At 32.8% G+C, this 12,017-nt stretch overlaps 1 protein-coding gene across 1 annotated transcript in view; it reads right to left on the bottom strand.

Moving 5' to 3' along the window:
- Positions 1–8,949, bottom strand: part of LOC106103619 (tubulin alpha-1A chain-like) — a 15,583-nt gene extending 6,634 nt beyond the window's left edge. Inside the window, exons 1-2 of the mRNA XM_013283403.1 lie at positions 8,869–8,949; positions 1,518–1,740 (exon numbers count right to left, since the gene is read on the bottom strand). Coding sequence (XP_013138857.1) covers positions 1,518–1,740; positions 8,869–8,871 — 226 coding nt within the window. The 5' untranslated portion in view covers positions 8,872–8,949. The remainder of the gene's footprint in view (positions 1–1,517; positions 1,741–8,868) is intronic.
- Positions 8,950–12,017: the final 3,068 nt, after the last annotated feature.

The following is a 12,017-nucleotide window of genomic DNA, read 5'->3' as shown; positions in this document are numbered from 1 at the left end:
ATACAAAGCACATTTAAGCAAAAAAAAGAGACATTTCAAACATCAGATAAAGTTGTCTATGGAGCAACTTGATTCAGCCCAATGTGCGACGCGACAAGGGCCAAGCGTTTCGTCCATATTCGCTAATGAAGCGCCATCTGTTTTTATTATGCGTCTGGATCGCAAAGCCAAAGGAATGCACTGACAAGTGACAACACTCCCTTTGTCAATTAGAATTAAAATCTTACACACGTTGTGATTACTTTATGCAATGAAATGTTTATTTAGATTTATATCATTTAAGACAGACCAAATATACGTTATTCTTTGTTAAAGGTCATGGCACCTTTAAATATTTGAATATTTTATAAACTTTTGTTTTCTGTTTACACTTAAGATGTAGAATAACTTTCGTTTTTTTTTAGAAGATAAGTTGTTATACAGGTTAATATGATGGATGACGGAATAATAAATCGGTACATGAGAACTGTGTGATCAGACCATATTTCTATTTCGTAAACTAAATCGTATTATGTTACTTTTACCTTAGCTTAGAATGTGATAGCGATGGCAAGAGTAGCTAAGTCACGCTTTAATGAATTATGGCTACGCTTCAGTACTCGGACATACATAACTATTTCCTTCATTCAAAGTCTTTCTCATATAAAACATTAAGTTGATCTCGCTCTGGTAAATTATATTATGTTACTGACAAGTAATAAATTGAAATAAAAAGTTTTGCGAATAACTGTATTCGCCTTTCTCAAAAACCAGTTTTTCCGAACATTTATATGGTTGGGTCCTATATCATTGATGACGGCAACTTTCTTGAGCATTTACTTTATGGAGATTGATATCCCGATATGGTCAGCAAGTAAATCCGCAGAAATTTAATTTCTTTTGCAATCAGATTGAGTTAAGAAACTTTTTAATGTATCCCAACGATTGACTTACTTGAACAATAAACTTTCGCTACAGTAAAAACTATTTAAAGTAATTATTACAAAATTACAGTAATGCCGCACTCAGAGTAGCTACTTATCATTTACGCTTTGCCTTAGTGAACTCTAAGATGCTAAGTCTACGCAATAGACTTACGCAATAGTAAATTAAATGGAGAGACATTAATCAGGAGCAGAATTTCAACGTTGTCGATAAATAACTGCTAAGGTCCTTCTTTACGAGTTAAAGCGTTTGTGAATAAATATTACAGATATTCGTAACGCTGCCTATTTCATTATTAGCATGCTGTGCCAAGTTTCGGCGGGCGGGACGGCGCGCCGCGACATCGATGTCGACCGTCTGCCCGCATTGCTGGCGAAATTTAATAAATTACAACCGCAAAAAACTGTCGTGTACCGAATTCATTGATAAATTACTTTCAATTTGTATTATTTACTTTAGTGTATATTTAAGTACTGTACCAATTTGAAACAATAACTCAGTTAAATCTGTTGCAATGCCATTAGCTGGTTTCTAAAGTTTGAAAACAAATGAAAGTGGAACCGGTTACCTTAAAACGGAGTTTTATTACGTACCAACAACAGTGGGTTCAAGGTCGACAAAGACTGCGCGAGGCACGTGCTTGCCAGCACCGGTCTCGCTAAAGAAGGTGTTGAAGGAGTCGTCGCCGCCGCCCAGAGTTTTGTCAGTCGGCATCTGGCCATCGGGCTGGATGCCATGCTCCAAGCAGTACAGCTCCCAGCACGCGTTGCCGATCTGCACTCCGGCTTGACCGATGTGAACTGAGATGCATTCCCTCTACAGACAACATGGTAGATTAGTATGATTCTTATAATTGTCATCTAGAAGGAATAAATTAACTTGTAGAGAAACAAAGAAGGTTGCATTAATAATCCACACGTGCTCTTCTGTTCTGTATCTCTTTCCTAACTCTTCTGATCTTTAACTAATGTGTCTTTAAAAAATTTAGATATCTACAATATACTAACGTTATTATCCGAGCATCTAAATGTTTACCAACTCCTATAATTTTTTCTATAATCTAAAATTTCTAACTATAACAAAAAATAATATGAAAACGTATTGTATTGGTTGGTATTGTGGTAAATAATGAAGTTCCATTAGTTTCACAATAAGTTAATTATTACCTGAGTTTACGAACAATGATACATTTGTCAGTGGAATCCATCGGTTTACGGTTTTTGTCAACTCAGCGTGACCAGCAAGAATATCGTAAGCTTTTACATTCACGCTAGTTATAATGTATAAATGTGTTTATATCGTGTATTGTGTAGATTTAATTGCTTATAAAAACTAACCTTTTAATGATTTAATATGATGTTTGTTGATGTTCCTTAATATTTTTGGCGTTGTAATAAATTTACTGATACTTCTTAAGTGAATTAATATGACCATTTTAAGCAAATCATTTTGTTCAAAGGACGTACTATAAATGAGGTATCTACCGTATAAGTTTAACGAAGTAATTAGGTAGCAGAGATCAGGTTTTTCATAGAGGATGTATGTGGGAGTGTAATTTTAACCTGAAATAATAAGTAAATAACTCTAAAATCAAGTAACAAAAAACGCAAGATAATTTTGCATTTCAATTGGTACTTTGATCATCGACTTTGATATGGAAACCCTTTTTTGATAAAAGATATTGGATTGGAAATCCCAATTACGTGGTAAAACTAACAGAGGGTTATACTCTACAGGCACGCTAAAAGCGATTTCCATTCTATCTACGATATGTTTCATGAATTTAAATTATTCAATATGTCTGACGATGATTCCTTTACATAGTTACACTAGCTTTTGCCCGCGACTCCGTTCGCGTGGAATGAAAAAAAACTAAAGTAAGTAGCCTATGTGTTCTTCCAAACTATACTCTACATCTATGCCAAATTTCATCGGGATGCGTTCTGCCGTTTAGGCTACAAACTCTAACAAACATCCATACATTCATCTAAACTTTCGCATTTATAATGCTAGCAAGATTATGTAATTCATAAATATAGGCACTATTCTCTTATTACTCATATTCAGTTATTTTCTTAGTGCTATTGTTTTTATTCTGCTCAAAAGGGATGTAAAGATTTAAACTTAAATAAGCGTTTATCTTTAATCGGAGGTAAATGTTGCATCGTCGATTGTTTAGTAGGTGTATGTTATTCGATACACGAATTTAGATCGATTAAACTCCCACTGTCGTCCACTATTCTCGTTTAAAACACTAATTCGATTGTAATAGCTCTGAACTGAATTACTATAAATTTGTCGCTCGTTAAACAATTACGTCTTACAGTTATTACCAGTGTGGGAGTTTGGAATTAAATATACTCGCTTTGACATTTTAAAGTCGTAATGCCAATTAAAGACACACCTTATTGAGAAGCAACGTTGACCAAAAAGTTTTGGTTTAAATACAAACCATTTTAGGGATAATAATTAAAAGTTTTTGTTCCAATTAACAATGAAACAAATGTAATTTGTAAGGAGAATTTTACATTTAAAATGTGGCTCTATGATTGTAAGTCTTTGTGTAAAAAAGAGGATTATGTTTTCGTAAGAAAAATTGAAATCTTTTTTTTAAACTAACAGTTCCTTTTTTAACGAATCCTTCAGAAAGAATACAAATTAATAGGCTTTATTCACCCCAATCTATATAGGGTGATTGATAGTTACGTTCAGAAGCGGTACCAAGCTGTGCCGACCGTGTTTTTTTTATCTGTATTCGTGCAACAATGAAATAAACTGATTCTCATTAGAAAACCATTAATTCTGAAAATACAGATTTACGTGCTATTGTGTATTCAAAATTTAATTTAGTTTTTAAAATAGACAGATAGCAACATTTTTATTGGACTTTTAAGGGATTTTTTTATAGAGTAGAAACTAAAACTAGAAAAAAAATAATGCATCATTCTCAAACACACTTTCTACTCTTTGTTTTTTTTTTTTTAATCTAATTAATAAAATAACATAGAAAAATGTTCAAAGTGAATTCGATATTGATTCATTTGAAAGCTTTCAGAAAGCTGTAATTAACGTTGATGACGCAGACGACCGGAGCTTTAACAAGCTCAAAGAGACCTTAGTAGAGACTTCCGATGGGGAAGGAACTTTTTTTAGTCAACAAGGGGTTGGTTTAGAATTACAGGATTCGCGAAATTATGTAGGAAGTATCTCTTTCTTTGTTATTACGAAAGGGTGTAGAGTTGGTGGGAAGCCTTTTTTACGTTTCCTTGTGATTATTTTTCCTTTTCACTGTAAACATTTAACTATTGTTAACGCTTTAATTACAGTTTATTTAGTTAAGAAATTCAAGTGCTAAAAAGTTGGTTAATTTTTTTCAATATCTATGAGAAACATTATAAAAACAAAGTTTTATAATCTTACTAAAGATAAGCTTCGCTGTATAAGACGGATGGTATAACTAAACTATAGCATTATCGCTATTTTCGCTTCTTTATAAAAAATGTAATGAGATCGCGCGAGCTATTACAGAACAGTAATAATATTACGAGGAGGGCAATCTGTGAAGTTGATTGTTACATGATTACAGGTAACCATGATGAAGGCGCGCAGGGGGTCATTGACCTCGTGCGTTTGGCGCCAAACAAAAAACTGAAAACAAGATGGCGACGAATGGGAGATAGACAATTAGTTTCAAACGGATTGTTGTTAGACTTTAATTTGTTTGTTTGAATGTTAACAAAAAGGTCATCAATTCTATACTTCGACGTATTTGCAATAGACAAGACGGTAGAGTTTGAATCATTTTCAAATTCAAAAAGTCTCGTACAGAATTACGGCAACATCGGACTCAATACTGTCTAAACAGCTTCAAAATTCAGAAGCATGCACAAACATCATAAGCAATTCAATCTGCATTGTCTGACTGCAATAGGATTTTCGATTTAATGCTTTTGAAGATTTGCGCAGTGCGCTATCCCCTCCCCCCCTATCATGTTCCAGATCTACCACAAAATGAATGTGTAATTCCGTTGGCTTGCAGCCAAAACTGTTTTATGCCACAATTAGCCGTAGTTTTGTCAATGTTACTTTTCAGAATTATTTAAAAGTAAGAATTTAATTCTGATCACATTTAATCAATAGGAAAGGTGTGGTATTTAGGTAATGGGTATAGTGTACTTTTACATGAGCTCTCCAGACCCCTACCCGTGGGAAGGGAGGGGAGGACGAGGAATGGTGACGTCATCCGGCGCGCCTGCACGTGATTCAAACAGCTGAATCTATACACACTGGATTATATTACTTTGTACACTAAATATTAAGTATAGATAATACAGAAAAAGTACAATTATTTATCCGTACTAAACGGATCTTTTAGCGAAGTCCGCAGTTTTAAATCTACTAAGGGTCTATTTAAGTAATTATTGAATGTCAGATGTCCAAATATCCTGCCACTGTATTTATAAACAGAGTCAAATTAAATGTTCAAATGGATTTCCTTTAGCGGACATGTTCCGCAGTATTAGCATGGATTAGGAGTTGTTTTGTTTCTGGCGCTGGTCGGAGCACGATTCTTGAAATTGTGATTCATGCTTTCATAAACTGACTGAAACATCTTTTATTAAACAGACAAGAGTTCATAAAATTAACGGGTCACGATAAACCAGTTGGTGTTAAAAATATGTCATGTAAAACGGGATGAATGTTTAATTAGTAAATTTAAAAAGTACAGTTTTGAAAAATAAAAGTCTATACTCTATAGTCTTTGCCTTTTATAACAAAAACAACAGATAGTAGGTAATTAAACAGAAAATTTTCATTTCCCAGAAATAAGGCGAGTCAATGCGTGACTTTTGCTATCGAATTAGCGAAGGTCGTTGATCCCACAGGGTGTGTCGTTAAGTTTACTTTTTAATTAGACTAATGTCACCTTTAAACGTTATTACATGTCAAATATAGGTTTGGTAGCAATTTAATATTAAAAGATTGTATAATTTTGTTATAATTAACTGGTCATTTTTTTTGATTATCTGGATTTATGTACCTATTGGTTTGATAAGGAAATGTCTCAAGGATCTCTCTTTTCCTTCATGTTAACCATAAATAGATGTTCTGTATTTAAAACAAACACCGCACTGTATAATGCGATGCACTCGTTTGTTGGGAATCTTAACAGAGTCCGATGTAATGATTCATGAAATGTACAGTCATGAACAAGAGTGTTACAATGTTACACTTATTTTTAATATTTTTGTTACATTATTATTTACTATAGGAAACCTGGTATATAATTATACTATGATAGTAAGGGCCTGGCTAACCAAAATGTAAATTATCTGTAAATCCAACGTATAAAATATGTGATCAAAATATCGGATTTTGTTCCCTTATCTGACAGTGACGTCATTTTTAAGCTATCTGAACCTCTACCACCCAATGGTGGCCGTAATTTTTATTTTTTTTAACAATAAATAATAAGTTATAACTCGTTGCCGTTATTTATATTAACTAAAACGCACTCTAATTAGTTTTCTTTTAATTTAGTTCACAACCATGTCTTTGAATCGTTTGCAATAATTAAGGTCTTCAACATTTTTCTAATTCACTCAGACCATGTGTTGCCATTTTTAATTAACTTAATTAACATTTGATTTGCAGTAACTTTAAATAGCGTTCATAGTGCGTGCAACACTTAATAGGGCCTATTACCGGTCTAACACCATGCGTGTGTTATGCACTTTGTTACAAACTGTAAATTACTTAGAAAACAAAACTTACAACTAAATTAACTTTGTTAAGAATTCCTCAATAGCAAATAGGATGTTTGATTGAAAAACTTTTAAAGTTTGTGTAGGCTTTATCTACTCCGTCTGTTTTATTTAATCAAAGTTCAGTTTGAATTTTCTTTTTCCTGTAAGTTTCTGAACTAACTTTTCAAGAAGATGAACGAGATAAATTGGAATATTGCTTTTAAAGTAATTTCATGTAGTTAATGTTAAATATAATTATTTCACATGTCACTAGCGTAAAATAAATCTAAAAATAAATGACAACAAATGTAAAAATCCCTGATAGACAATGCGTCGCATGCATATACCTTCATTGCATGCGAGTGATGAACGCCCAGTGTCGTGTCGTGCATATGCTAATAAAGGTCTATAATAACATGGAATGCATTACAATTAATAATTCAAGCTTTGTTTGTCTATACTTGGATTGTAATTTTAAAAAAGTAACGCCTTCATCCACTCTTTTATAATCCGTTGTTAATTATTTACGACAAAAGACTCTGTGTGTGAAATATCATTTTTAGTTTTATGGAGTCTTATGAGATTCTCTGAGGCTAAAATAACATCATAAATAACAATGAATATTGACAGTTCTAATAAAGGTGTTACATCTCAACAAGCCGGCTATTGCATTTAATTGTAGACAGCGCGCCAATAAATTGTAAACGATACATTTGTACTGCAGCGGTTCAAGGTGGACTTATTGACGCGTTCATGTCTAAACCACACTTAATTGTTTCAATTAAAAAAAACCGTTTTAAACTGATATTTTATTAAGTACGATGTTTTTAACTTCTCATGTAGACATCAAAGTTAGTTATTATAATTTATCATGTTATTTGTCTACATAACTTGCTTTTCAAATTATTGAAAAAACGTTTTCTTTAGCAGTAAATATGAAAAAAAATGCATGGCATTAAATACAGCATTATCTAGCTTTTTGACAACAATATCATCATTGTTTACCAACGTCATGTCGCTAGAAACCCTCGAGATGTCCGGGCTTATAGTTTTTTAGGTTATAACTTCCCCTTTAAAATTTAAACGATCCCTGTTTTCATCTACAACTAAACAACGTAATATAGCAGTTGCTGTGTTAACACAGTTGTTAACTTAATTTCCTAACCATGCGCTTGTGGTGGAGAAACAAAATAAGATATCGAAATAAATCCGCAAGAAAACCGCAAACAAACCGCAGCACGGATTGTGTGTTAGCTTACGCAACGGGGGCAATTTAATATCGTTTGTTTCGATCTAGTTAAATACACTATTGTTCGATAATTAATAAACATATGATCTCATGATAAACCGCTGAAACCAATATTTTATTTTAATTAAAACTTCCAGTATACGTGAATATAACGCATTATTACACTACAAGAAGTTTCTTATTTATACTGAATTTTAATTAAGGCATAATATTAATAAATATACCTAAGTTTCTAGACCGCTGCCTAGGACATTTATTTAGATTATCGTTTAATTTTAAATAATGATGCTTGATTTTTTCAACAACATCCAACAAATATTTTCAGGCAACGGAAAAAAAACGTATTTAAAAAATGTGCATAGAATTTGAAAATAGAACGCGTTGCGAGTTTTTTGTTTAGAAAACAAGCGACGTGTTTTGAAAGACATTTCTTTAGACCTCTTTTGCAATAATGTAGGGATTGTAAGAGTGGGTGAAACGAGGGTTGCTATCTAGGATGCCTGCTTTCACCCTACTTTAAACACTATTCGCCCCCATGCGATCTTACATATAGTGACCAGGGGACTACTTTTAATCGTAATATGTGCATATGTGAAATGCAAATATGATGGTTATGTGGATAGATTTTATGATAGTGTTTTCCTAAAATTAAAATTCAAGCTTGGTTTAAATATATTAATAAAAGAAATGTAGAGATACTTAAAATATCAAATAAAACATTTTATATAAATAATTTTAGTTAAAAGTTTTAATTTTATTTTAATGTTAGCTTACAAAAAACACTGAATACGAAATTAACTTGTAAGAATTATTTATAGGACAAAAGTTGCTGAAAAACTTATGAATTGTAAAAGTTCACCCGAAACTTCCGCGCGCTGAAATTGTAATTTCACATTTTTTTTGGAATCAACGAAACGGAAGCTTCTGGAATATGCGGACGTGACTTACCATTTTGTCTGGATTATGTATTCCTTGTGAGGAAGAGTGAAGAAGTGGCTTGGCGGGTTCGCTAGGCAACGCACCGGGCCCGACTGTACGCCCGCCGGCATTACGCCTGCTTTTATAACCATCGCTGATTATTCTGGTTCATCTCAGCGATATAGCTGTTACATCGTAATGTTTAACTAAAAAATATGTTAAAAGGTTTGATTTTTTTTTTTACTTGAAAAAATGTTATTTTGTTTGATTCGATCTGTATAAGAACAATAGTCAGTTAAATTTCATCGTCATCCATTATTAATTTTAAACATTACATTATACCTTGTATTGCAATAATGATCTAAATAACATTTTTTTCAAATTATTTAACTACTTCTAGGTATTTTAGTGAAGAAAACAAAAAATACTAATTGACAGACCAACAAAAAATACTGCAATATTTTATAACTATTATTGTTTTTCATAAATTAAATCACTGATATCACGTTGTTGATGTTCTGTTTTATTTAGTTTGATATAAGAAAAGTAAATTTATTCGTATACAATAATTTCAATCACGATAAATGCGATATTGCTTTTTGCTAGCCAGAATAAGGCCTCGAATGCGCGCGTACTGGAACATCCTAAGGAGCCCGTAACATGGCTCCTGTGAGTGACTAAACAATTTTCATGACTAACTGCAAACTGAACACATCTAAAATTAAATTAATAAGAAAGTAAATCTTACAGAAAGACAACGAGTTAACACAATGTTTGTGTTACATTTTGCTTCTCATATTTCACTCGTCTTATTTTTAGTTTAAAACTTTGAGAGGTTTTTGTTTTATTAAAGCATATTTGTATTAAGAGTAAAGTTAAATAAATTTAATTTTTGTAGTTGCGAGTAACGATTTATTTCATAACCTAGTTTTAAAAGATTATAACTTGATGTCATTTTTAACCTAAATATGTCGTGTTCGTGATTTCTTTAATTTAGTTTAGAAAGGTTTAAACTTAATTTGATAAGTTAACTACTTTTGTTCCTTTTAATATAATTATCTGATTACAAGCTTTATGTATTCCAAAGTAAAATAGGAATCAATTAAGTATGCATTTATTAAAACAAAAGCTTCGCAACAAGCACGCTCTACTTGTTAGGTTTCGTTTTGTTCATGGCCACCCTTACATTAGGAGTTGAGATGTATATACCGAAGGGATGTAGACATCTGGGGGACCTTGAACTTCGCTGTTTGTTGTGGGACGTATCGATTTTAACTCTCTCTGTGTTTATTACCGGACATGTATTCTACATAAAATTATGTTTAACAACTTACGGGAACAACACAATGTGTAAAGCATTTTTTAACTGTTTGATGCGAAATATAAAGAAAAAAGTATGATTATAAGCATAACAAAGTGTCCTATGTATTTTTCCAGAGTATCTTCCATATCTATGCGAAATTTCATCAAGATCCGTTCAGCAGTTTAGACTACAAACTCCAACAAACATCCACCCATCTAAACTTTCGCATTTATAATATTAGTATGATGTAAAGGTACTGATAGTAGAGTGTAGAGTCAATTTTCATCCATACATTATATTGTTTCATCTCAGATATCTACTGATTGGATAACAATGGATTACCAGCGATCAGTCTGCAAATCAATTGAAGGCAATTGGTTCCTTGCACTTGAGGAGCGCCGCCAGCGGCCATATGCGGACTATCGATTGACTTTACTATACTTAATTAGTACTAAGACCATATGGCTTGCTATACAAGCGATTGTGTCTTCTAAAACTATAGCAGTAGAAGTTATATTTCTGCTAGATGTTATTCTCTATGATTCATCTAATTACAGATTGTTTAGGTCGATTGAAATGGTTTTATATTTAGCACAAAACTATTTATCTTCACGTAATAATATTTAATTTTAATACTGAGAGTGTTAAACGAAAATAGTAACTATATTCTGATATTATTGCTCCCAGCATTTTTTAAATATCTCTCTTTTTTTATTATTTGTTAAGCTAGCGCTTGACCACGATCCCACCTGAAGGAGGTGACGATGCACTCGAAAGATGGTACGAGCTAGTAATCTTAATCTCTATAATACCAATCTCGCCAGTTCCTTTAGGGATATATATTTGCCACTCGACGCTACTTTTAAAACCTAACTGAAATATTGAATGTCTTGAATCTAGTATTACATTAATGTAGTCATTTTTTCATAATAAAAGGTAGTGATTTCCCTTTTTGTCTATTTGGTAAATAAGATCGGTTCAAGTTTGAAAAACGTCAGCATAAGGTTAAACACCGTAAATAGAGATAAAAAAGGTCTCGTTAGTAATTATAACAACTATGATAAAACTATTTTCTCGTTTTCTGTAATGTGGGAAAAAATGTTTTTCGCACTCTCGTATATAAAACATTTAAAAAGGACTGATGGCAAATATTACATTTCTACTAAATCAATCGACACGCGTTATTTCAGAGAATGTTTGTTGTTATAGTAACATTATGGACTTTGTTCAAATGTTACATTAATAGATCATAGCTCATCCAGACATGGGCCGGGCTCGGGCGCGGCAAACGAGCCGTGAAATCACATCGCATTGTTTGACTGGTATGTCGTGTGCATGTAGACAAAAACACCCAAATGCTATCCCGACACGGAGAACGGCCACGACCGTACCTTGAATCATGCGAAGATAGCGACATCTATCGTCTGCGTTCTTTGAATCCAAACAACCAATATTTAAATCATCAAATTTTAACATTATAACGATTGCGTTCGAATAAATTAGATCAATAAGTGCATAAACATTGTAAATTATTTTATCTGAGTTGCCATTTGCCGCTAATTATTTTTTTTCTCTTTAGATTGATAAATCTGTTATGGTTATTAAGCTTATTTTATTACTAGTGTACAGCGACCTCCGACTATCTACGCTCCCTTTTACATCCTGGGAAGGGGGGGTGGCTGAAAACCAGCTCGACACTGGATCTCAACCAGTATCGGTTTAGCTAAGCCTCCCCCTTTTGCCATCTGTTACAATTTTTTCATGTAAGTTTTTTTTATTTTGTACAACTCTGTGTATATTCTTGGTTGGCACTAAAGATGTTTTTATTATTATTTTTTAAATAAATTTCACACAGTGCTCAGTATGCATAACCATG

Source organism: Papilio polytes, unplaced genomic scaffold (genome assembly GCF_000836215.1).
Source record: "Papilio polytes unplaced genomic scaffold, Ppol_1.0 DF823731.1, whole genome shotgun sequence".
NCBI classification, from domain to species: Eukaryota; Metazoa; Arthropoda; class Insecta; order Lepidoptera; family Papilionidae; genus Papilio; species Papilio polytes.
Note: the sequence above shows the minus strand (reverse complement) of the source record. Positions and strands in the feature narration are given on the sequence as shown.